At 42.3% G+C, this 26,200-nt stretch overlaps 3 protein-coding genes and 1 long non-coding RNA gene across 11 annotated transcripts in view; 2 read left to right on the top strand and 2 right to left on the bottom strand.

The window, feature by feature from the left end:
- The window catches only part of ENPP4 (ectonucleotide pyrophosphatase/phosphodiesterase 4), an 8,003-nt gene extending 4,004 nt beyond the window's left edge, over nt 1-3,999 (top strand). For all 3 annotated transcript variants that reach the window (XM_085057047.1, XM_085057048.1, XM_085057049.1), the window contains one exon: nt 2,159-3,999. In XM_085057047.1, the coding sequence (XP_084913173.1) occupies nt 2,159-2,523 (365 nt within the window). In that variant the 3' untranslated portion in view covers nt 2,524-3,999. The remainder of the gene's footprint in view (nt 1-2,158) is intronic.
- ENPP5 (ectonucleotide pyrophosphatase/phosphodiesterase family member 5) lies at nt 992-17,738 on the bottom strand. Of its 4 annotated transcripts, none has more exons than XM_085057045.1 (5): nt 17,595-17,738; nt 14,930-15,799; nt 11,663-11,839; nt 10,044-10,269; nt 992-5,290 (listed from the first exon to the last, which is right to left on the bottom strand). In XM_085057045.1, the coding sequence occupies exons 2-5, from the start codon at nt 15,792-15,794 to the stop codon at nt 5,248-5,250; spliced, it is 1,311 nt and encodes a 436-aa protein (XP_084913171.1). In that variant the 5' UTR covers nt 15,795-15,799; nt 17,595-17,738; the 3' UTR covers nt 992-5,247. The 4 variants fall into 4 exon arrangements, with proteins under 4 accessions (XP_084913171.1, XP_084913170.1, XP_084913169.1 ...); XM_085057044.1 differs by having other exon boundaries at nt 992-4,884; XM_085057043.1 differs by having other exon boundaries at nt 992-1,194.
- Nucleotides 17,636-21,643, top strand: LOC146440399 (uncharacterized). Its single transcript, XR_014851141.1, has 3 exons — nt 17,636-17,772; nt 18,673-18,858; nt 19,266-21,643. It is a non-coding gene; the product is annotated as an uncharacterized LOC146440399 (long non-coding RNA).
- Nucleotides 19,779-26,200, bottom strand: part of RCAN2 (regulator of calcineurin 2) — an 82,626-nt gene continuing 76,204 nt past the window's right edge. For all 3 annotated transcript variants that reach the window (XM_085057052.1, XM_085057051.1, XM_085057053.1), the window contains one exon: nt 19,779-26,200. In XM_085057052.1, the coding sequence (XP_084913178.1) occupies nt 26,040-26,200 (161 nt within the window). In that variant the 3' untranslated portion in view covers nt 19,779-26,039.

The raw sequence follows: 26,200 nt of genomic DNA, 5'->3' as shown, positions 1-26,200 counted from the left end.
TACTCGATTTAGTAGTCTGAGTTATCTTAAGCAAGCTAGCCGTCTGTCTCAAGCTTTCCCTAGAGTGTGGTTTAACTTTTTATTGCATATAAAATATATATGTAGGGGTGCATAAACTGAAGCATGCAACACACAACCTTGAATGTTACAGTGCATGTGCTAGGGAACAAAAATAAATGGCAGGAAATACTAAAAATAGTAGGAACACACCAGCATGTTTGAAAGAAAACTCACAGGTGTTACTTCAGTGCCTTGCTAAACTGTGCACTTCTTCCTGCTAGATGCTATGAATGTCAAATTACATACATATATACACATATATATACACACATACATATATATTTCCAGGTGTTCCACATGCAGGGATTTTTTTGGCAGACAAGGGGCATGCATAATTTACTGCAAAAAAGGCAACAGTCACATGAAAGTATATCTCAAAGAAGAAATTGCAGATAGATTTCCTTCTTGGAACAGTAAGAATTCAACCTGTAATTCTGGTTGCAGATGAAGGCTGTGTGTATATGTGTGTTCAGAAAGTGATTGGACAGATTCTTGGAAGGAAAATGCATTAATAGAAAATAAATACAAAGGTACAAACTTCTGGGAAGTTTTTGAGCAGCCAGCAGCTCGGGCTGGTTGGTAGGTCAGGGATATCCCTTCTGGATACTTCCCTGTACAACTGCTGTTAGAGACAGGGTGATGAGTGGTGTAAAATCCTGGTTTTAGCCAGTTTGGCTGGTCTTACTGTCTGCCCTTTGCAGATTTAAATTAAGTTTTTATCAGTATTTTTACAGAAGTACTGCTTTTTAATGCAGGATGTGGTTATATTTTAATTACCGCATGGATTTGCTACAATTATCTTCAAATTGGCAACATGTAGCACAGGTGTTCTATAAACCAGAATTCTCTTTTCTGTTTAGATTCAATTTCATGTACCTAAAAATAGTAAGTGTATATTTATAAGAAACAGCATTGTATCAGTTGAAGTGAATCACCTTTCAAATCAATTTTATTTGTGAAGGCTTCCCAGAATCAGGCAAGGGAAGTTTTAGCCTAAAAGCCTGTTAAGGTTTTATTGTCTTCATGGACAAAGTGGTAGCACAGTGATTGCCAAGTGTGCCAAACTCCACACCAGGGTCCTGCTTCAGAGGTGAAAAATTTGGAACCTCATTGGAGAGGGGACTTGGAGTAGCTCTGTTCAATAGCTCTGTTCAATACAAGTAATAAAAGGTGGGGGAAAGAATCGAGAAATAGGAGTCAAAACAAGGAAGATGTGGTAACAAACAGAATGGTGGAAAACATTGAAAAGGATTTGTGGAAGGATTTCAGGGAAGTTGTGAGTGTGACCTAATCTATAGGAATCTGGATATTTTGCATCAGAATGTTGCAATCAGAACTCATCAGTTCTTCCTAAGAAATGGATTTAAATGCAGTTACTCAGATATTGCGCTGTGTGTGCTGGGAGAAACTTCTGGCACCTTGGACAGGTTTTTCAGGAATGCTGTTAGGAAATTTGACAATGGCTGCTTCTTAGCTGTTTATATTGCATCTTAAAACCTACCAGGCATCCAAGTACTCCTGACCTTATAGCCATAAAAGTTTTGCTGTATGCCTGCCAGAAGTACAGGGATCCTTTGCCTACTGTTTTTGACTCTTTGGGTGTCCGTTTTGCTGAAGTACCTAATCTGATAAGCATGATTTGAGAGTTTTGAATATGCTCAAATAGAAAACTATCAAGGGAAAGGTGCCTGATTTTTAATAAGTAATTAAACTGTCTGCTATGGAAGGGAGAGATGACTTTCCAAAATTTGAGAAGTAAAAATTTGACTCATTGTGGAGTGGCAACCTCATTTGCAACTTTGGCATGAGGAACAGGAAGGGGAAAGCTGGAAATGTTAAGCACTGAAAGGGAAAGAGATTAATGGGAGGGAGAACCATGGCTTAAGACCAGTGTGGGAACAGAAACAGAAACTTGTGGGGTTTGGGGAAGAGGGAGGGAATTCTGGCTTCTTTCTGTGGCTGACCCAACAGCTGCTCTCATGTTGTGCATTAGCCTTTGTTTGAAACACATTTTTGGGGGTGGGGAGAGATGGGGAGGGGAGCGCTGGCTCTGCAGGCACAGGCTGTGACAGTAACTGTGTGCTCTGCCCTGCTGCAGTGGGGGACCACGGCTATGACAACGCCCTGCCCAGCATGCACCCCTTCCTGGCCGCACGCGGTCCAGCCTTCCGGCGCGGCTACAGCCACAGCAGCATGGACAACGTGGACATCTACCCCATGATGTGCCACATCCTGGGCCTCACCCCACGCCCACACAACGGCACCTTCGCCAACACCAAGTGCCTGCTGGCTGACCAGTGGTGCATCAGTGTCCCCGAAGCCATCGGGATCGTCATCGGGGCTTTCCTGGTGCTCAGTACTTTCACCTGCATCATCATCATCTCCAAGAACAGGGTGGTTCCCTCGCGGCCCTTTGCCCGGCTCCAGCTACAGAGCGATGACGACGATCCTTTGATTGGATAGCGTGCAGGGAGCTGAGCTTCCTAGACGGTGATTTCAGGAAAACACAAATTTCAATTTGCACTGGATGGTATTCTTTGTTTGATGCACTTTATCTGTGTAAAATACTGTACAGCCAGACCCTGCTGATTTGTTTGTGTGACTAGTGTCCTATAAAGATATTTTCATAACAAAATAGTGAACAGGTGGCTTTTTACTGGAAGAGATGCTTAACAAAATAAGGATGCTTAGTTTTTCATTCAAGCCTCTGAACACTTTCAAAATGAGACTCCAGATTGTGACTAGCCAGGATAGACTAAGTGAATTTTAATATTTGTAAATGATAATTGCTTTTTTGTATTAAATTGACTACTTTTAGTGTTCTTGCACCTGTGTTGGAAAGAAAAACTTAATTGAGAATTAAGAGTTAGTTCTGTTTGGAGGATGTGTTCTGGTTTGCCCTTAAATTTGGGGAAAGAGAAGATCCAAGACTTTTGTTTCTACTGTAAGTCAGCAATGTGACAAGAAATTTCTGAGAAAGAAAACAGACATTCAGTAATGAAAGAATTGGTGCATGTCTCTTGTATTTTGAGCAATAAACTATGTGGTCCAGCACTTACAGCCCTGGGCAGGTGGCTCTGACTTTTCTGGATGTGTGTCTGTGGATGCATTAGATCCACAGGTCCAGTTGGGATGGCACTAGTGCCTTATCTCAAGGAAGTCTGTTTAATGTGAGAATCTGAGTTACCCACTTTCATGGGCTACTGTAGGTGTAAAAATACTGCCCCTAAACCCTGTGGAAAGTTTCTCAGGAGCAAACTCTGCTGAAGGTGTTTTAGAGATAAAGATGGTTCTGCCCTGTGTACCAGCTCATAATTGTCTTTTTAAGGCTGTTGTGCTAAAAAGTAACAACTGAAAGTTTGATGTGCAAGTCATCAAGTAAGGATTCCAAACTCTTATTTTAAAAACTGGAAATCTAAAGGAAGATCTTGAAAAACATTCTCTATAGTGTTTGAGGTACATAGATGCAAACTCCTGAGCAAGACCAGAGCTAACTATTCTCATAATCGAAACTCTTGATTCTTTGTTAATGGTCATCTAGTAACTTGCTATAAACAAAAATAAATTGATTGAAAAAGCCTTAAATGGTATCTTATCTTTCAGTGAGGCTAAATTGTTGTTGCTAACCCAAAAAGAGAACTACAGTTATCAAGTCCTTTTACTACAAGTGTGATGGTTTTAAAAAATAAAGTGACAGAGGTTTCTGGTAGCAATGTGGTTTCTCTTTCACAACTTCAAATTCATTGCAATTTGGTATTGGCCACAGTCTTTTAGCAATCCATTGGGGAGGGAGCAAGGACTTTGGAGGGAAGAGTTACTTTGAACTGCTCTCTGGAAAAAATAAACTTGAGCTTTAGAAATGTGTGGAAGTTTTAGTCATTTGTGTCTTCCTCTCAGGGGATTCTGTTGTACTGATTAAAACCAGAATCTAAAACCTAACCAGTTCTGTTTTGTTGTTTTTTTGGTTTTTTTTTTCCTTGAACTGTAATAATGCTTTTCTCTGGATTAATCTGAACTTGAAAGAGGCTCTGTGCTGTTACTGACAGGGTACTGGATTTTAGCCTGTTGATATTCTAAAGCAGTAGCTGAACTAAACAGAGTCATTTTCTCATCCTGCCACATTTAAATTCATTAATTACATGCACCAAAAGGTCAGGTTAATGAGTAACTAGAAAGGGAATGTGTTGCAGGGTAGAACCCAGGCTTAGATGTGCTGTAAAAGGGAGGACACTTAAATTCCTGTGTTGGAGCGTTTTGTTAGGTTCTGGTAATTCTGCTAATGTAGAGTGGGATGCTCAGAGTGTGGTAGAATTACTGGGAGATGCTTTGCATCATCTGTGTTTGGAAAGGCTTGATTGAGTTTACCTTTCTGGCAGACACAGTAAAACCAGATTACTGTCCTCTACCTCTGAGTTTTGGGTTTTTTTCCAGAAGTTAAAATTGATTAGGACAGTATTTTCTCCACTTTGTTCTTCTCCTCCTTCCCCCGAGCAGTTATCACACAGTGTGTGGTCAATGTGCTCTCAGTTCCTCTGTGCATCCCCTTGCAGGCAGGTGGCAAAGTTATCACCAAGACTTTGGTGACCAGGACTGTAAATGCTGACTGAAGCACAGTGACAGAACTCTGATCTGAAATAGGAATGTTGGTACAGATGGGGAAATCAAGGTCTAAATGCATTTCTCCTCCTAGCTCTAGGCAGCCCCTTCTGATGAGAACTGCTCCAGGCACTGAGCTGCTGTGAAACCAGAATGGCTCTATCAGGTGGAAATCCTTAACATCCTCTCTTCCTTTTCTCCATTTGGCATAGAGATGAGGCAGTGCCACTGTGGGAAGAGTTTAAACAGGAAATTTAGCTATTAAAAAGTAGGATAAACTATATTCCAGTTGCATTGCTGAGTATTTTCATTTCCAAAGAGGTGGTGTGGTGTAGAAGGGCGCTGAGTGCTCTTCCTGGCACAGAGGGTTTAAAGTAACTCTTGTACGTCCAGTTTCATACAGATCATGTACAAATCAAGAGAATCTAGAAAAAACACCTTTCTGTCCTTAAGACACAATGTTGATCTGTTTAATTATGATTTTTTTTAATAGTGCCTTAAACATGACAAAACATTTCCGCTGCCTCTTTCTGGTTTGTGTGAAATATTTCTTATGAAAGCCAGTGGCTGATTTCCTTCTGGGCAGCAAATTCAGAAGAAGAACAGCAAAGCTGTGGCTTCTGCTTCCTCAAAGCTGTGATAAAAGGACAGTAGTTTGTGGCAACATTTAATGACTTGCTAAATATACACAACTCAACCGTGGTCATACAGAACATGTTAATTCAGGGGAAGTTCCTAACACTTAACTGGCTTTGCAGTTTAGAAGGGAATAAGGGGATATTTAGTGCCACTTCCCAGCAGTGAAGGCTGATGTTGCATTACACTGACTGCCTGCATAAAGGAACTCTCCACATCGGGTAGAGAAGCCCTAAAAGATCCACTCCTCTGGGGTTCTGTGCTTTTTGGCTGCTAGCATCATGGAAACAGTTCCAGAATTGAGCTGATTTCACCTGACTACAGCTCTGAAACACTGGCTTCAGGGGGGGAAAGTTTAACTTGCTGCCTACACACAGCCTGTGAAAATAAACCAACTTTGTGAACCTCCAAGTATCTGACAGGGACAGATGTTTGCTCTAACGTGCATGATAACATCTTTATTGCAAAGCAACCAGTAGTGGAGGTTTGTTAATAGGATTCAGATTAGGACTTCATTATGGAAAGGCTGATAGCAATATAGAATTTATCATTTTCATGTGCCTGCAACAAGTTTTTTAGTTTACCATCTAATAAATGCTTCCATCACCTTTACTGTAGGACAAACATGCCATGAAAGGTTTGTACAGCAGCATAGATATGGTCAACACAGCATCCATGGCCATTATTTAAGCAGGAAAGATTGGGAAGTAAGCCTGTTAGATTTCCATTTTACAAAACAACAGGACCCAACCACTGCATATTTGTCCTTCTCCCACGTGGAGGTCAAGATTGTTCACACTTCTGACAGGAGTCCCTGTCCCTGCCCATGGCAGAGGAGTTGAAATGAGCTGATCTTTAAGGTCCCCTCCAACCCAAACCAGTCTATGATTTATGACAAGTCAGGTTGCACAACCCTTCATGTTACAACAGGCTGGGCAGTGCTGGGTTAATGGTTGGACTGGATGATCTTAAAGGTCTTTTCCAACCTGAATGATTTAATGAATCTGATTGTTCTGCCTTTTTTTTTGTTTTTTTGAGATGGCATATCTTGTAGCAGCATTACTGCAGCTTTTGACCAAAAAAGTCTGGAAGAATTTTTTTAAAAAAAGAAACTGTATTCCCACTATTGGTAACTGATAGCTGTTTTTTTCCATATATGGCAGCAAGGTGGGAAACAAGAAGTCTGTTATGTAAGAACTATGACCTAAAATTCCTAAGTTCTATCACACTTCCAGTTATTTTTAACAAAGGCATACACTATGCAGAGTCCAAGGAATATTTGGGATGCACACAAGTTGAGACCAATTCTCCCCCAGTCATCTCCCCCCCAATTCAAATTCGTTTTCCAGAAGTGTTTTAAATGAAGCCAGCACTCCATGCTTGATAGCGTTATAGCACAGATGTATTTTAACTTCAACATGTCCAAACAAGAAGAATCAAAGAAAACATTTGACATCTGTACGCTCCACAGGTCAGTAATGAAACACATCATGCATCATTCTTGGTTTCCAAGCTTAAGTGACAAGCAGTACACAGTGTACTCAAATTTGCTTTCCAATAACCTTCTTTGTACATCATAGAAAGTATCATATACACAGAAACCAAATCCCACATCCCCCCCACCAAAAAGGTGTCTGACAAAATGTCACATCAGAAAAAAAGTCACTATTTTTCTCCAGTGGCATTATCTGTGCTTACAATTTCATTAAGCTCACACCCAGCAACTTAAAACAATTGGGCACATGTCCTAAGAAGGAACTACCCAAGAGGTACCTGCAAATACACCTAAGAATAAAGGAAATGTTTGACCCTAAACTGAAACACCCAAATGCTACAAGATTCCCTTCATTTTTTTTACAAAGTTTTATTTTCCCCTCCTCAAAGAAGGGCCTCACAGTGCAATACAGAACAATGACATCAACAATTCTCACATTTGTGTCCCCAGCCTATTCTGAGTATTATTGTTCCCAAACCCTTTGTTGGGGGAAACCTTCTGCTCTTCCCTTGTTGCATGCTTAGGCAGGTAAGTCTAAGTCCCAAATGACTGAACAACACTGACAAACTTTGCCCACTCCTTAAAATCAAGGGCCATTTGGCTGGTAATAGAACTACACTTGCCACAATTAAAATGGGGTTTAAGGAAAATCTCTTGAGATTACAACCCAGTTATTTTTACATCTGCCACGATCACTGCTATGAAATTACTGCAATAAGAAGAATTTCTACTAAAGCAGCATGTTCCAAAGTGCACAACTGCAGAAGCTACAGGTGAGGGTTATGGCATTGTTATGACAATTGCCACTGTTATTGCCTTATCAAAGCCTTATTTTAGATCTTCCATTAAACACACACTAAGTTTGTGCTACAATTCATTTTTAAGTTGCAAATAAGCAAGAAGATGTGGACTCAATGCATCAGTTTGCTGTGTGCCATCTGCTTTTCAGAAAGTGCGTAGGGAAGGGATTAGTAATAACTCAGAGGTTTAGGTTTTCTGCTCAGACTTCCCCAGTCTCTGAAAACTGCTGTGAACACATTACTGCTGTCGTGGTTCAGCTTGAGCCCCTGCAGCACTCAGTTCTACCTGTGCCAGCAAATTCAACTTCAAGCACAGCTAATGGCCTGCTGCACTAAGGATCAGCCTTACAGACCTTTTCCTTCAGTGTTTTCTTGAGATCAACAAGAAGGCAATGCAGGAAAACAAGGCAGTTCACAGCACAGTAACAGCACTGAGTCAGCTGGAGTTCACAGGATTTCATACACATCCTCCAAATTAAGGGCTTTCCTCCAATAGATCTGCATTTTCCCAGCCTTCCTAAAGCTACTATTACAGCTGAACTTTCAGCATATCCCTTCTGTTGGATTATTTTATTGCCTTCCCTCTGAAGCATTCCCTGCTCCCAGGTGTGGCCTCTGGAAATGTCCACATCTGTGTAAAGACAGCTTGGTGCTAAGCAAGTGTCTCTGCGATCAAAGAGGAACCCAACAGATCTTCATTAAGGCTGAAATTTAGCCCAGCAGAATTAAATTTTGTACCTTAGCCCTCCCCTTGCAGTACTGACTGTCAGTCACACCCTTGGTCTGGCAGAGCACATCCAAAGCTGAGGTGTTCCCATCCTTGCCCTCTGCTGGGGGCTGTGGATACAGCCATAAATTGCACTTAAAAATACTCAGTCTGAAATTTCTGCACGAATTTTGAAGCTTCTTTCTCCTTCAGGCATTGCACTCACCAGCAAAGTGCTGAGAAATACTATCATCTCACCCAGGGAGAAGGAGGAAAGTCTGACAATAGACAACTTTTCTCACTTCAGAACTTGTTTTTCATACAAACCTCAGTCAGCAGCTTCTCATCTAGCATTTAAGTGAGCTCACAAAAACCCCCACAACTACACTAGCAAGAAGATTTATTGCCACAGACAAAAGAATGAGAATAATATAGACCTTTGTTGACTCAGAATTAATATTTTTCCCTGACAGAGGCTTCCCTCTGGAAAAACAAACTCCAGTCTTACATTTTTTTATTATTAAAGTGTGCTTTTTCAGATTTAAGAACATATATGGCTTAAGATTTATACAGCTGCCCCTTAAACTGTGTGTGTAGTGCTGATCACCCCATTCTAAGACCCACCCAGAGCACAAGTCAAACTCACAATAACTGAGTCTCCAGTAGCAGACCAGATGCACAGCCAGGGACAAGCCTGACAGCACTCTGAAACCAGCTTGAACATCCATGCTCCTTAACCACCTCCCTTTGTACCACAGAAACAGAAAAGACTCCATTTGAATATACAGGTGTGGTGCTTGTACATGTCTTTATCCTGTCAGCTGCATGAACTCCTAGAAAATTTAGTGCAGTGTACAGGAAATAAAAAAGGAAAGACCTACGTTTACCTAAAATCATACCTAAAGTGGTAAAGACCTGTATTTACCTTAATAGATTTTTTTTAAATTAAGAATCGAGCCATTTAATGCAGATTGTTAATGGCAACACCACTTAGATTCATATTTTGGGGCTACAATTAACACAGTAGTGTGAAGAAATATATCGAACTCTAAACTTAGACACTTAGCACTGCATGACCTGGCTGAATAATAATGTTCTTTTCTGCAGGATTTAACCCACCAAGTTATCTGTAATGGTGATCCATGCAAAAGCTTCCTTGGGCAGGGAAGAAAAAACCAAAGAAGTTTAGTACCATTCAGTGCCTTGTTAGAATCAAAGAGACTCAAAAAACCTCTCAAAGAATAAAAGAAACAAAAGGGTGGGAAAAGAAATCACCATTTAATAGCCTGTGAAGTGCACCCCAGTTGATGTTACTTCCCTAAAAATAGCTGTAATAAGGTATTTGAGGTCAATTCTCACTACAGGTCTACATACACATAGAACTTTCCAGGTTTACCTAGAATATCTTCAACCCTGGAAGATGAAGTGGCTGCAGGGTGAAACAGGAACATGCTCTCTCTCTGCACACCTGGTCTGCACATGCCCCAGAGTACCAATGGATCAGCATCCATCTCCTTTCACTGCACATATGCTCCTCCACCTCCATTGTTTATTTTCTTTGTATAGGCTTATTTTAAGCCTCACACAGGAAATAATCCCAAGTTACTAATCTTGCAGCAGTGGCTGGGCAGCTTCAGTGTGTCGGATTTGCATGGAATTTGCTTGTGCGAGGACAAAATGCTTAACAAAAACTGCAGTAAAAACCAAAACAAGCAAGCTGCCCAGGAAGACTCCTACAACAGTGGAGTACCTGTCTGTTCCATGGGCTCCAGGAACTTCTTCAGCAAGTAAATCCTTCACAGCGTTGAAGGAACCATTGTTGGGCAGTGGGCTGATACCAAGCAGATGGCACAGCAAGGGGTACAAGTCTGTAGCATTCATGAATTCCTTGGTGGCATTCTTTCTGAAAGCAGGCCCAACTGCCAGAAAAAGGGGATGCATTTCTGGTACTGTGTTGTCATATCCGTGATTACCGACTAGAAATAAAAGAGATAAAGGTCAATATCCCGAAGCTGCAAAACAAGCATTGAACCTTTTCCTAGAATCAGTAGAAAAGGCACAGCCATCAGTTATCCTTAGAGAGGTTTAGAAGAATTGTTTTGATTGGCAGCACAAATGTCTCCTAGCAAATACCAAGTCTCAGAGCTACAAAGAGAAAAGACCTAAAAAATGTACAATGGAGAGCACTATTTGACAAAGAGAGAAAAAAAGGTGATTTCATAGGGCACTAACAGCATTGTCAATTGAATGCTATCTATGCACACCCAATTTTCCTTGATTTTCATCAAGGAAAAACTCTAACTTTCCAACTGGTCTGGATCTCCTAGAGAAAATTAAAAAGAACATGTCTGTGAAGAACATGTCAGACTGTCTGTGTGACTCCAAGGAGACACTTTAACATTTTGTCCAGTTTTGTACACTATCAACTCCTGAAGAAGGAAAAAGACCTCACTAGTAGGTGTCCAGTGCTCATTCCTGACAGGGGCATTAAAAACTGGGAACATGTCAACACACAGGCACTAGAAGCTGCTCTCAGCAGCTACTGAAAAACTTATGTGTTGCTGGTAATGCTCTTCAGGTTCATACCCAGCAGCAAAATTTAAAAGGTTCTCAATTAGAATTGTTAGAATTGACCACATGGCACCTGCATTTTTCTCCTAGGTTACCAAAAAGTTATAGTTCACTGTCTCCATTCTATCTATAATAAATCTCAAAACTGCAAGGTGAGAAACTTAGAAGTGTTGGGTTTTTAATTCCTCCAAATCACCAAGAATGCATTTTTTTCCCCTAAGGCCAACGAAAATCACTGGTGTGACACAATATCGAAAGACTCTTGGTAGAAATAGGACGAGGTTACTCTAAGTGTAGCACCCACAGAAGCTGAGGTCTTTCAGAAAATGTTCTTGTATCTCTGACCCAGCCCTTCTCCAGTAAGTAAGTGATACCTGATAAAATAACCCTATTCACCCCCAACTCAACAAATTCAGTTACAACTTTTCTTTTTTAATCTCTCAGGAAGTGCTTGTTGGTTTGCTACATCCTGAAAGACCTCAAGTATGAGGCTGCTAAGACATGTGATTGATCTTATCTCAGTAAGTTTAATGTTTCAAGAAACAGAAAGTTCAGATTCTCCTCCCCTAACAGTAGGGTGCTTCCCATCCCATCAGGGGAAAAAAATTATAAATTTTACACACTTTAGTTTTCCCTACCAGCCTTTAAAAAAAAAAAAAACCAAAAACAAACAAAAAAAAAAACCAAAAAACCCCACCACAAAAAAAATGAGCATTGGTTTGTACTAGGAGAGAAAGTACCACACAAGGTCCCTGCCTTGAAAGATCCATCAAAACACCATAAAGACAGAATACTTACGCAGAAAACCATCAGTCTTATTATGTACAATTTCCCATCCTTTATCAGCCACTGCTAAGATGGGCTGAATTTTAGTGTTGTGTTTGTAATGAAATCTGTCTGGAATCTGCTCCTTTTTATATACAGTCATGTTGGGATGAGCATTGGCCAAAGCTTCATATACTTCATCCAGTTTGCCTTCAAACAAACAAAAGAGACAAAAGACAAAAATTAAACATACCACTGTGTTTACTGAACTCATCAGTAGTGAAAAGACAGCTGAAAGAAGAGGGCAAAATGCACTTCCTCAGAAGTGAATTATAGCTGCAAGAGACAACAGTGTGTGCACAGAAGTTACAATGAGAAATCCAGAGCCTCAGTCACAGGAAGATCCCCGTCAGCACCAAACTTCACAGCCTGTTCCCAAGCAAAAAGTAACTTGCTAATTTTAGAAAAATCCCTCATTTCACAGTTATCAGAATGTAAGCTTCTCACAGAAGGAGTTAGAAAGCATTCAGTTGTCTCCTAGTAAAGGAACCAAACCCTCCAAGCTCTGTGCAAAGCCTGAAATCAAGACAGCTCCTGAACATGTTCATGAGGTCATGGCTGCATTCAGGCTAAATTCTATTTGTCCCCCCAGTTGGCTGTGACAACAAGTGACACTTTTCATCTATTTTGAAGCAGTTTAATTGTTTGTTGCTTTCCTTTATTATTCAGTAACAGCCAACAGCATGAGCTACTCCTCTGTATTCCCAGTGCCTGCTCCTTCCCTAGTCACAGTGAGCACAAACCCTTAAGAGCTCTACCAACACCACTGAATAAACAGGCATTTTCCACCCCCAATTCTTTATTTGCTTATTTCCAGTTTCTGAGCTTGCCTTTCCAGTAAAAGCCACTGAAGAGCCACAACCAGTTGGACAAGCTGGCTGGAACAGCAGTGCACAGAAAGGAGGAACCAGAACAGACATCCAGGAACACAAAAGCAAGTTGAGGAACTGACAGCTGGGCAAATTTCTTCATTCTACCCCCTCCACTTCAGGCCAGATTCCTACTGAGAGCTATGCAGGGCACACAACAGACTCCTGTGACACACCAAACCCCTCAGCTCCATGACTTAGGTGAGTACTTTGTGCCACACATGCAGCTGAGGGTGTCTGCAGGCCCCTTTAGCCTGCCACTTCCAGCATCCATGGAGTTTTGAATGGATCTCAGGGAAAAAAGTTGGGGAGGAGGTAGGCAATGTTTCCAAACCATCTTCCTTTTCCCTCTCAGCTCCTAGAATCCAGTATAGAAATTCTGAAGGAAAATACATTAATGTATACATTCTGAAAGAAAGGCATTAATGTACAATATTTCTTACCTCAAACTGGCACAAAAAAAAAAGAATCACTAAATTAAGAAACAAAATAAAGGTCAAGATGAGACAGCAAAAACAAAGATATCAGAGACAGTTACAGCAGTAAGTAGAGGGACTCCAATGCAGTATTTCTAGGACTGTATTAGTAATAAAGTTAATTTTGCTATGCCACTTTTCTATATGGAATGGCAGAGAGGAGAATCCCCAAATATAGAAAATTTGATTTTACACTAATTATTTGAATTGTTATATTTATATTAAATAAAAGAAAAAGGCCAGCATCACCAGCTGTGGTACAGGTACTTTCTTTGGGAACACATAATTAGTTCCCCACACACACAAATGCACCAGCATGGTTAAATAATGGCTTTAATCCATCTCTCGGGGAAGAAATACACAGCCAAACAGTTAAAAGAAATTGCTGCATTTTTAAGCATTAAAATTTTTCTCAGTATCTCACTAAGTTTTACCATTCCCTTGGTTTAAGAAAGGCAAATGGAATAACAGGTGAAGAATCAGGATTATGTACTTAAGCATATGTTAGCTCATACCTAAACTGGCAGTGAAGTTCATTGTTTTATAATAAAAATCACAGCGGGTACCATGAAGGAAAGAATTTTAGCTGTGCTCAAAACTAATTCTTGTTTATTGGTAGTGTAATAAACACCTGAATCTCTGGGCAAAATTGAATCAAAGCTGTTTCTGAAACCCACTGAAATGGCTTTTTTACAATTCTGTCATTTAATTGCTGCAGAGATAGTGTTTCTTTTCAGCATTTAGCAAACAGGACAATCAAGTTACGCATCTTGAAGTTCTCATCTACTGCATTAAGGACATGTCAGCGCTGAAGTTTACTTTTACAGCTTCTTTATTTCCTAATGACAATATTTTGGTCAACCATGTTTGCCTCTGTGGGGATGAAGCTCCCAAATTTGGCTCTTTTATCACCACAGAGAAAAACAGCACCCAGCTACAGGGCCTGACTGTGCTCAGACAGCAGAGATCTCAGTTTGGGCATACTCACATTTTACTCTGGAGTATTCTTCAAATTAAAAATTACAAGAGACATTTGTTCACACGCTGAAGAGCAATTAAGTCTGCAAAACACCCTCCCTGCTTAGGGTATTGGAGTGCTATCTATCCATTAGTGATGCAAATGTTACAGAACTCTTAAACACCTTTCCAGAAGGCCACCTTAAAACACAACTTCCAAATTAGCATTTCTTTTGTGTGGGCAGGGGTGTTATTTTCCAGGTTAACACATTTGCACCAAGTAGTTTAGAGTACTTGATCATCAAAATAAAGAGAAGATGCATTAGTGACACTAAACATACACCTGACTCTTCAGCAACCCTTCAGTGACTGCAACCAGATTTCAGACTTCAGTTCCAACATTATTCTTGCCCATCTTTATCACAATAAAAATGGCATGAACGTAACTGGCTGGCTGTTCAGCATGACAGGGGAAAAAACCTCAAGTGAACTACAATAGCTGGCAGCTAATCAAATAGCCAACACAAGCTTTCTTTTTATCAAAGATCCCCATCTGTTCTCAGTTTACTGTTTGAGTTAGAAATATAATTCTTCCCCTATGGCTTCAGCATCTTGATGAAAGGCAAGATATGTAATATTCAGGTGTTATCTATCTAGAACGCCATTCAGCCTTGATAATGCCATTAGATTATCTTACTTCTCACAAGGACCAAAGGATCTTTGGCAATATTAGTCAACAGCAAACAGATTTGCTCTCCTTTCTTTTCTGAAAGTTAATCCAGGCTTTTGACAGAGCCCGCAAAAAGAACAAAGGGATCCTGCAAGTACTCCTTGTTCAAGGCTGATGTCCTACTGCAATCAGTGCTGCTACCACCAGCTCAGTCTATAAAGTCTGGATACTCAAGTACCTCAGAGAATGTTACTGCTGTAGCTCCTACCTTCTTTTGGTAAAATGGCTACTGCAGGAGAGTGGTCGATGACTTTATAGAGCTCTCTGCTCACATACTGATCAAGCTCAATGAGCCTTTCTGAGGACGACTGTGACATTCCGTGATCACTTGTGACTATGACATTTATCACACCCCATAGCTTGGCTTTCTTCAGTTCAGATATGAGATATCCCAGTTTTTTGTCAATGTCACTGATTATCACTCCCATATGTGGGTTTTCTGGGCCCAGAAAGTGGCCCATCTCATCAGGCTGTTCCCAGTACAGGAGACCAAAGTTTATGGGTTCTTCTGATGTAAACCAGTCAATGAGCTTCGCCACCCTGTCTTCAAAGGGAACAGATTCATTGTAGGGCATATAATGTGTAGGCAAGACTCCATGTATCTTCACATCTGTTCCAGGCCACATTGCAGCACCAGATTTGTGTCCTTCCCTCTGGTTCGTCACCCATATCGGGCTGGCCTCTTCCCAGAACCTGGAGTTGTGGGTGTTCATTTTGTTCAGGGAGAAGGTTTCGTTCAGGACAGGATCGTACATCTCGTTAGCGACGATGCCGTGGCTCTCTGCGTAGAGCCCAGTCACCAGGGTGTAGTGGTTGGGATATGTCTTCGTTATGAACACATTTGTGACCTGCCTGATGTGCACCCCATTCTTCATGGCATAGTGAAAATTGGGAGTGGACACTCTGTAGATGTAATCCCACCGAAAGCCATCAAAAGAAACCAGCAGCACTCTGGGCTCGGCTGGCTGGAGACACAGTGCACTTTGAAGAAAGAGTAAGAAAATCCCCAGGATTTTCCAATAACTGCTCATGGCTGTTCTGGAAGGTATCTGTTCCCTCCTCTGAGGCAACATGGCATCTGTTGAGCAGAGAAAGAAGTTGTAAAAGTCGTAACTTAGTTTTAAGAATGAGTGGCTAAAATATTCCTTACGTATTTATATATTCTAAGATATATTTTACAAAAGCATGTAGTGACAGGAGAAAGGGGAATGGCTTTAAACTGAAAGAAGGACGAGCTAGATTAGATATTATGACAAAATTATTTACTGTGAGGGGGGTGAGGCCCTGGAACAGGTCCAGAGAAGCTGTGGCTGCCCCATCCCTGGAAGGCCAGGCTGGATGGGGCTCTGAACGACCTGGGATAGTGGAAGGTGTCCCTGCCCATGGCAGGGGGTTGGAATGAGATGAGCTTTAAGGTCCTTTCCAACCCAAACCATTCTGTGATTCTAATTCTGACTGTAAGACTCAAGGATATTGATTACTCCTAGCGATGACTGGCATGCCTTATCTAACAGTCCTTATTATGTCCTTATCTGACAAAATATGACATATAATTTCACACTGTATTGGGTTGTCCTCTCCTGCCCCAGTTTTCTTCCTGTTCTTCCCAAACATCTTCTTGTTCAAAACCCAGTTATCTACTCAAAGCAAGATCCCTGTAAGAACCCTCACAGAGATCTTCCCTGTCTGTAACTGACCTAAAATTTCATGCTAAAATTCCCCATTTCTTGCTCAACAGCATCATTTAACCACAAGACCAGATACTGCTCAATCCAATCCTGTGTGTGGACTGTACCAATATTCCTCACAGTTCCCTTTAGGTTCCCATTGTTCAGCAGTCCTCTGGAACTCACTCACTACTGAAATTCAGCTGGAAAACAGTGAATTTGTAACCAATAAATCCATCTTAATACTCAGAGTACATAAATATCCTAGTGAATACAAGAAGTTATGGTGTAACAAGCATCTGAATACCACTGCAGCAATGGAATGGGGTTTAGTGGCTGCCCCATCCCTGGAAGTGTTCAAGGCCAGGTAGGACAGGGCTTGAAGCAACCTGGGCTGGTGAAAGGTGTCCCTGCCTATGGCAGGGGGTTAGAATGAGATGGCCTTTAGGGTCCCTTCCAACCCAAACCACCCTGTGATTCTAGGATTCCATGACTTGCAGGCAGTGAAATGTTAAACAAAACTTGTGTGTCTCTAAAAATTAAAATCCAGGCCTTGAGTTCTGCTAAGAACAAACTGACACTCCAGAGACATAAATGCCATTTCAGCAAACAACACAAACCCAAAGGCTACAGATTCCCTCAGATCCACCTGATAGGGGATTCCTTCCAGCTGACCCTGAAGGACGAAGGGACAACACACTGTTGTGTACATTGGAACCCCAGCTGCAGAATTAGACACAACTCATAAATTGCCCTTCTGGGGAGGGACAAGTACGGATTGAAGCCCTCCCAAGTGAAATCAAGTCTTTACTTCTGAATTTTACACAGTTAATGATCTCAGTGCAACCTGTAATTCTATTATTCTAATTCCTTAACTGCATGCTCTTAATAAATAATAAATGCTGGGCGGTTTGGTTTTTTTCCAAGGCCTTCTCATGCTGCTCTTCCCTGCACACAGCCTGAGCACATCCACTGACCCAGCTCGGCACCAAGCAGCTCTGCGGGCCCGAGAGGCTCTGTGGGGACGAGCTAACCGAGGGCAGGAGCAGCCACACGGACACACGGACGGACAGACAGACAGAGAGGCGCCCCGGGCCCGCCGGAGCTGAGCACCCGCGCACGCCGAGCGCAGGCCGCCACTCCCCACACGCACCCCACAGCCGGGCCGAGCACGGAGCACCCCCAGGCCGAGCCGCCCGCCGTTACCTGAGGCGCCGCGGCAGCAGCGGCCCGGCCCGGCCCGCGCCGTCACTGTCACTGTCACTGTCACCGAGCGAGAGGGGCGGGACCGCGCGGGGCGGGCCGGCCGTGAGGGGACACGGAATTACGGAGCCACCGCGTCATTTGGGTCGGAAAAGAGCTCTGCGATGGCTGATTCCAGCCTGTGAGCGAGCACCACCGTGTCAGCTAAGCCGCGGCCCTCAGTGCCGTGTCCAGTCTTTCCTGAAACACCTCCGGAGAAGAGTAAACTCCACCCCGGCCCCGGGCAGCCCTTTCCAGTTTTTAATCATCCTTTCTGTGACGAAATTTTTCCTAATGTGCAACTTAAACCTCGTCTGGCTCACCCTGAGGCCATGTCCTCGTGTCGTGTCCCTTGTTCCCTGGGAGCAGAGTCCGATCCCCGCCCAGCCCCACCCTGCTGTCAGGAGTTGTGCAGAGCCAGAAGGTTCCCCCTCAGCCTCCTTTTCTCCAGACTGAGCTCCCCCAGCTCCCTCAGCTGCTCCTCATCAGATTTGAGCTCCAGACCCTTCCCCAGCTCTGGACATGCTCCAGCATCAAAATGTCCTTCCTAAATTGAGGGGCCCAGAGCTGTGGCCTCAGCAGTGCCCAGCACAGGGACAGTCACTGCCCTGCTCCTGCTGTCACACCATGGCTAGTACAGCCCAGCTGCCATTGGCCTTCTTGCCCACCTGGGCACACCTGGCTCATGTTCAGCTGCTGTCACCAGCACCCCCAGGTCACAGGTGAGGTGACCTCGGGTGGTGTGTGGAGCAGGCTCCCAGTACAGCCCCTGTGCAGGTGTCAAGAGGGGCAGGTTGTGAGGGTGCTGCTGCATGTTGTAAATTAAATAGAAATCAGTAGAAATAGGGCTCAGGCAGGGCTGGCTGGTCTGTGACTCAACTGTAAAAACAATGAGCAAAATTCACTCTGGATATCTGCACATGCTTCTTCACTTAGAAAAAAATAAATGAAAAAAATTGGTTTTCATTCTGCTGTCTTTCTATCAGCCTTTTTCCTCCTCTTGTGTTTTGAGGTTCTAAATTTTCTGTTTGCTTCCTGGCAGATGCTTCTTCCCATCCTGTGATGTCCAGACCCACAACTATGCCCTGGAATGAAGAGAAAAATTATTTTATCCCTTCTCATCTCACTAGAAACTAAACTGCTGAAGGGGACAAATATCCAAGATAGGTTTCCCACATTTCCTAGTTGAGGATCTCTGCTACACAAGAGTCCAAAGTCCATGTCTTGTGTATGTACATAAACCCCATCCCAATTCGTGGCAGTGTAGAAAACCATTACCCTCTTACTGGTGCATGGGAACACAGAATCATAGAATTGTCAAGGCTGGAAGAGACCTGTAAGGTCATCATGTCCAACCACACAGAATCATCAAATCAAACATGTTGCTTGTTAATCACTTCATAGCTGGCACTGCCTATCTGTTGAGTAATCTATATATATGTACACATATATGTACCACCAATCTGGTGAATACATATATATATAAATTATATATATAAAAATTTTATATATATTTAACAATACCTTTCTCCCCTTCACCCAGCTATTCTAGGGACTGTAGTAGGGGACAAGGTTCTTTTAATTGTTTTCTTAACGTCTTTTTTCCCCTCCTTCAATTCTGTTGTCCTGTTTCAGTTGCGAGGCTGAGCTGGTCCAAGCCTGGAGAATCACGCTGCTGCTGTGCTTGGCAGAACCTGCGTGGCTGTGGTTGTTCCACACAGAAAACTGCACTGGACCACACCTACAGCACAAAGTTCATCATCCCATTCCTGGCTGTGAACCCCACCAGAAACTCTGGAGAAAGGCTAAAAAGGAAAACGTTGTTATAAAACTGCACCTGTGTGCATTGAAATCTCTATTTGGGTGTCCCTCAGCAGCAGTGTGCTGTCCCACGCTGTCAGTCATTAGCTAGAAAAAACTGCGCTCACATTTACTGTTGGTTCAGGTTTGATTTTGGCCTCTCACTCAGATCCGGAGGTGTTGGGAGCTGCCTCTGCAGTGGCTGGGATCAGTCACTAGAGGGTACAGGTGCACCTGGATTTAAGGAACAACATGAATAGCTGGAAATGATAGTATTTGCTTTGGATACCAGAAACGGCTCAGCTGCTTGACACAGTTATAAAATGAAAGCAAAGCACGGACAAAGAGTTTGCTAATTCCACCAAAATGTTTAATACCATAATAGATTTTCATTGAAGTACAGAGCTAATGTGAATATTTGTACAAAATATGTGGTTAAAAATAGTATTGATTTATAATATATACAGATATGTCACATCCGTGTCAGAAATGCAGACACTCGAATGAAACCATGAATAATGCTTTTAAATCTACAACAACATACACGAAATATTTCTGCAGCTACCCACAGTAGGACAACTTGCCAAACTGACACTTAAGGATCCACCAGTCCTTACAGATGGCATTTCTTTCAGAAGTTTCTGTACAAGAACTCTGCTCTAAAATGGATTCAAAACATTTACCTTCATTAACCCAACAGTGAAGAGAACACATCTGTGTGACACTAATGTAGACACAACTTTCTTGCACTAGATAAATGATCAGTTACAATAATTTATTAAAAGAAGGCTGATTTCCTGGTGAGAATAATAGAGAAGTTTAATCCTTCTTGCTAGATACTCTTCCTGTTGTGAGTGAGGAAGCCCCTGATTCGAATGGGCCCTTAATACAGCTCTTGGGTACATGAATCTGAATCCTGAAGCCTAAGGTTCTGAATATCCTAATTTTTCAATAATTTTGAGGCTGCTCACACTTCGCAGTTTTCCCAGCCTTACTCCAGCAAGAATCTCCCTAACGAATGTCCCTATCTAGGCTTTATAGCTGCTGCATCAGGACGCAATGCTATATTGAAGATGACTCTTGCTGCAGCCCCAGAAACTCTGTGTAGTGACTGAACAAACTGACAGAAGGGGAGAAAGAATTCAGGCTGCTTTTTAAAGCCTTCTGAGCATCTCTACAATGGGGGCATTTGGGGTTCCTGCCCTTCCATCCAGAGTGCTGCTGCTGTTTTGCCTCTAACAGTGCTGGCTTCCCTCCCCTCCAAGCCAAAGCAAATATACTCCACACTTGAAATAGACCTGTGGGAAAGAGCTTTTAAAACACTTCCTCCCTTGTCATTTTACCCCTGAACGCTGCAGTCTGTATGTATTCAAAAAAAAAGAGCACAGCTACTATTTGGAAAAATATCTCCTTTTAAGAGGAGCCTGGAATACTGAAAGCTGCTGTACTCCCCCAGAAGATGCGTTAAACCAGAAAAAGCAGTGTTTGGGGTTTTTGCTAGTGTATCTAGTTATTCAAGAGCATTGCATGATGTTGAATATAATTGAGGGCTGGGAATTTAATCCATACCTGGTTTTGCTTTTTGATAAACCAGAACTAAATGTGATTTCTTGGGCAAAAGGGAATCAAGGATATGCAAAGGTCTTACATTCACACTGGTATGTGACAGAAAGCCTGAAACAGCAAAAAGTTCAGTGCTGAAGTGCTTGCCACTTAAGAAGGACCAAAAATAAATTCAGTAAAGGTTCTTTAGAGGATCTGAAAGTGCTGTGACTGTGATCAGTCTGATCCTGTGGGACACACAGCTCTGCCATCCACAGCTGAAGCCCTGAAGCTCATTTCCCAGTGCTGTGTCCAGTGCCCAGCACGGTGGAAGAGCCACAGCCGGCATGTCGCAAACACAGCATTTCAGTGGGGCTGGATGAAGAAACTCACTGTGGTGGGGGAAGCTCTTTTGGTGCTCAAAGTGAAAAATAAATTAGGCCTCCTGCATTTCACCTCTAAAAAAGGTGAAAAGAACCTCAGAAGAAGTTCACTATTACTAGTTTTTTTAATCAAAACACAGAGGTTAAGGCCTGCCATTTCCAAAGGAATTAAAGAGCTCAGAGTTTACATCTCCAGTGAGATTTCTTAAGTGGACCTAATTTTCAGAATCATGAACAATCATCCTTTGAGAAATGAAGTTTTTTATGCCAGGCACACAGAAAAACAAATAATATTTCCAAATCCAGATCTGAGCAGTTCAATATAAGAATTTCACAGGACAGTTATCAGCAAACTCATCTCCCTGTTTCCAGTCCTTTGCAAGACCAAGTACAAACTGGTGCAAGAGACAACAGTTTCAATTTTTATAATAATGACTATTAATAAAACCTTTTCTCCAGCTTGCCTGGCAGTTGGATGCCATGTTCCTTCTCCAAGCATTCATGGCCACTGCATCACCCATGATTATAAAAGCACAGTGAGAACCACATCAGTGGTCTGGGATGTGCCGAGCTTTTGCTCACCAGGGACTGCACTGCAGCTTTTTTTGTGTACACCGAGCCAAATCCACAGCAAACCAGAGCAAGTTCACATGACTGTGAAACTGCGGCAGCTTAAAATGGAACATGGCATATCCTGCCAACAACAAGGCTGCTTTCCCCCTAATTTCTACTGAAACAGAGTTTGGCCTATGTCACACATTTAAGCATTTTCAGTTCTACCAAGGGTATACACCACACTACTCAGTTTATTGATATAGTTTAACTCTTTAAATGCTGCTTTTCCAAATGCCAATGCAAGCAGAACACAAAAATACTGTTTGTCATATTTATTATTTTAAACTAAGCTCTGAATTATACAAGTGTAAAAGTGATTAATTAGCCAGTAGCTTTTTAATACTCCTATAAAATATGACTAAATAGAATATTTCAAAAGTTATGTACAATACAATGGAAATGCTCATGGCATCTGTGACAATGCTCAGATAAACCACTGGAATTGCATCCTGCCAGGATTTCATTCCATTCCTCAGTACAAACAGTGTACTTTTGCTGAAAGCTTTTTCAGTGTTGCTGAATGGGAGAGAGGGGGGAAAATAAAATAAAAATAAAACCAACCCGCCCCTCTCACCCAATTTAGGATCAAATTAATGCCACACAATTTATGCAGGGGGAGAATTTTTATAACCTAGAACACTGTAGTCTTGCTATGGTTGAGGAAGGGATGCTCTTGCCATATTTTCTTGGCTGAAAACAAAGCTTACTGGAGTGTGTCTGTGTGTGTTAGGAAAGGGGGAGTTAGTACTACCTTGTCTTAATTACAAAAATCAAGGCCATGAAATTTGTTTTGTTCCAAAAGAGCAGATTCCAAAATACCCTATCTCCATGCACTGGAAATGTTTTCATACTTTAAACTGTACTGAGGAAGTCATTAAAATGTGAATTTCATATCTGAAGAGGTCAGAAAGGACAAGCAGGCAGCAGGCAACAGAAACAGCAGCTGTACTCCCCTGATTTCCTTCTTTTAATTTCCAAGGAGCAGCAGGAGCCATGTCCACCCAACAAAGGCCCCAGGGCATCACCTCCAGCTGCTCCCACCGGCTCCTGCTTTGGGGAAGAAATTACAAGGATGTTGGCTGTGCCACTGTGCCTCAGGAGCCACAATGTAACACTGACACTTCATTCTTCCAGGGTTCCAGCATGGGGGAACCCACTGGTACCCTGTGAGAAGTGCAAGTAAGAGGGACTGGCCTCAGAGGAGCTACAGGAAAGCAAATTCCCACTCACGTGAGTAGGGGCTCTGCCTGTGATTTACTGAATTAAATAGGACAATTCCCCTTCCAGACAGTCAGCATTTTTTGAAAGAAACCTTTCTACGTCAGGCAAGAACCAGCCTTTAGTAAAATACCAGCTTCTCTCGAGTCCCAAATGCTGATACTTTGACAATAGGGACATTATTCCATAATACCTGAAACACCTTATTTTTTTATGATGACCATTATTTTATCACATCCAGGTGACATTTAAGCTTCCACTATAGAGGCTGCTTTGAATTTTCAGGTTTGTAATTGTGTTTCTATTTCTGTGCTCTAAGCAATGAGCTGTGTCCTTCTGCCTCCTGGGTAGTACCACAAAGCTTTACAAACATGGAGTAGTCACTGAACAGGGCCTCATTTTAAATGTTTGAAAATGCACTTCGAGGAAAGAACATTTAAGGTCCAATGCTTTAATTTTCAGTATAGTTTTACATCATTTGAGACCAAAGTCCTGAGTTCAGAGCCAAGTCTCTCCAAAGTTTGAGGACACAGATACAAGGACATGATTTGGCCTCTCAGTCTTGGCTGTAAAAAAATCCATTGGCGATGATCTCTGATCATTTACATATTTAAATCTTACTGTCCCTGTTTACACTGGGCTAAACCCCATGGCAATCAGCATTGGGTGTGCTCTCAAAAAAGCCAGTGGGGTTACTCCTGGAATATCCAGTGTGGCCTATGTTGGTGTTTTCAACAGGATACATTCCTAGGGCTGTGAGGGACAATTTGTTTCCTTAAACCAATTCTAAATGTATCACTGAAAAAACAATTGCAGTGAAACCTCCAAGGATTTACTTCAGGAAAACTTTACACAGATATCATGAGGATACTAAAGCCCCATTTTCTGTTCAGTCTCTGCTGTACTTAATATGCAGAATTCTATCAGTGTAACACGCACACAATGATGTTCATAATGCAGTACCAAGTATCACATTATAGGAATGTGCTGAGTAAAGCACTACATCTCATCAGGAGTATCAGGGGGCTGTGGTGGTCAGAGGATGAACTATGTGTGAACTGCAAGTCCTCACTCTCAGATGTCCTCACCATGCACGCTGGGAATTCCATTTCCTGTCCTGACAGAGCAACACACATATCCTGGAAGTGCTGCAGAGCCAAGACCCCTGACAAGGGGGACTTAACTCTGCTGAAGCTTTGTAGCCTCACTGCTAATTAAGGGCCTGATGGAACCCTCCCTCAGAAACCAGATCATTAAGTTTTATGATAAAAATCTTGATTACAGAACCTAAGCTGACTTTTCAGATCCTAGAATAAGCTTCCAAGATGTATTTACTTATTTTAAGCTGTAAAGGATTTTAAACTGTGGAAGCTCACTGTGCCATTTTAGAGTCACTTTGGGGAGTACAGCTGCAGCTAATTAGCTCAAAAATCCCACCATACCTTACACATATGCTCAGTTTCTGCAGTATTAATTTCAGTGGAACTAGTCATGTGCATAAATTAAGCGCATGCTTAAATATATGCAAAATCTGAGCTCAAATGTCTATAAAGTATGTTCTCAAAATGACAAGTACGCATTAAAAAAATAAATCATCATGGAAGGTCTGCCAGACAGGGAATCCGGGATCTGTCTGCTGTCAGCCATGATGCAAACACAGAACAGTTTTTGTAACCCAGTATATTTTGCAAGTGAAAGAAACATGCAGGACAGGGTGAAAAAAGGGGATTCAGTTGCATGCAGTCTAATTTCAAGTGTGTAATTATGGTCCTGTTTTCTTTGGCCTAAAAAAAGAGGAAAAAAAAAACAACAAAAGAATTTCAACTAACCTCTGCTCACCTCCACAAACCCAAACTGCATACAGCTCAAAAAGGGCTTTGAAGCACAGGAAGTGGGGAGGGAAAAGGGCTGAATATTAGAGATGTGCAAGTAATTACTGACAGTTTCAGGGCTATTCACCACACCACTAGGAAAGCATTCAGCCTGTATCATTACTGGAACATACAGCTATGACAGAGAACAAGGAATCCCATCTTACATGAGCAGTCAGTCAGCTCCTCTTTCTCAGACTGGGAGAGAAGCACCACTCATTCCCTGATGGAAGATAAACTGAAAATCCCTAGTGATGTTCTGGCTCCCTCCTCCTCAGAGAGAAGGACTGACAGACACCAGACCCTCTAGCAGTTGCTGCCTCTCCCCTCAGCCCAGAGAGCTCCATCTCACATCCCTGCCACCATTTCAGACCACTGTTCTCTACAGCTGTTGGTGGAAGAGGGTTGGTTTCTGTTGTTTCTAAAAATGTTGCAAAGATAGTATTCCTTACAGAAAATTCCAGGAGAGTGAAAAGGCCACCAAGCTGCTAGTAGAGTAAAAACAACACAACTACCCCCCTTAAAAAAAAGGGAAAAGGGAAAAGACTAAGGTCTGCTGGGAAGTGAGGAGGGCAGAGGAGCAGGCTGCTTGATGAAGGGCAGTGGCAATCCTGGGAGTTTTAATATCGAGCCTGATACTGGCCTAATTCCCACCCAAAACGATCTCTCTGGTAGTGGTGTTTCAGCATGCAAATTACAGCTGTGAAAAGATCCTCCGACTGAAACCCTCCCTTGTTTCCTCAGCCTTGTTTTGTCCTTTCCAGCTACATCTATCAGTGTGGGTGAGTGATATGGTTACAGGTACAAAGATCTTTTTCCTAGCCCTTTTGTTACAGAGGCTTGATTACTGTGAAGGGGTTTCAAGGACCTTAATGTCCCGGTGCTCAGAAGGCAAAGGCTGCCTTTCAACAGAACAAAGCAAAAAAAAAAACCAAGAGCTGTGCTGGAGGAGAGAGAAGTGCTGCTTCTGCCGGAGAGGCTCAGTTAGATACAGGCGGCGGCACACCGGGGCGTCGAGTTTGAATGATTTTTGGCTTTGGAGAATTCTTTGGGTCCTCATCTTCTTCCATGTCGCTGTCGCACACGTGCACTACCACACTGGGAGTGGACTCTGTGCCTGCATGCAGCTCGTATTTCTCTC

The sequence above is a fragment of the Lichenostomus cassidix genome, chromosome 3, assembly GCF_008360975.1.
Source record: "Lichenostomus cassidix isolate B80296 chromosome 3, HeHo_3.0, whole genome shotgun sequence".
Taxonomy (NCBI): domain Eukaryota; kingdom Metazoa; phylum Chordata; class Aves; order Passeriformes; family Meliphagidae; genus Lichenostomus; species Lichenostomus cassidix.
The sequence above is the reverse complement of the archived record's forward strand: the minus strand, read 5'-3'. Positions and strand labels throughout refer to the sequence as shown.

What these genes read in the sequence shown, in the direction of transcription:
- ENPP5 (XM_085057042.1), bottom strand. Translation starts at nt 15,794, where the DNA reads ATGTTGCCTCAGAGGAGGGAACAGATACCTTCCAGAACAGCCATGAGC. An exon ending in AGCCATTTTACCAAAAGAAG is followed by an intron (nt 11,840 to 14,929) that starts GTAGGAGCTACA and finishes GTTTGTTTGAAG; the next exon opens with GCAAACTGGATGAAGTATAT. An exon ending in TAAGACTGATGGTTTTCTGC is followed by an intron (nt 10,270 to 11,662) that starts GTAAGTATTCTG and finishes TTTTATTTCTAG; the next exon opens with TCGGTAATCACGGATATGAC.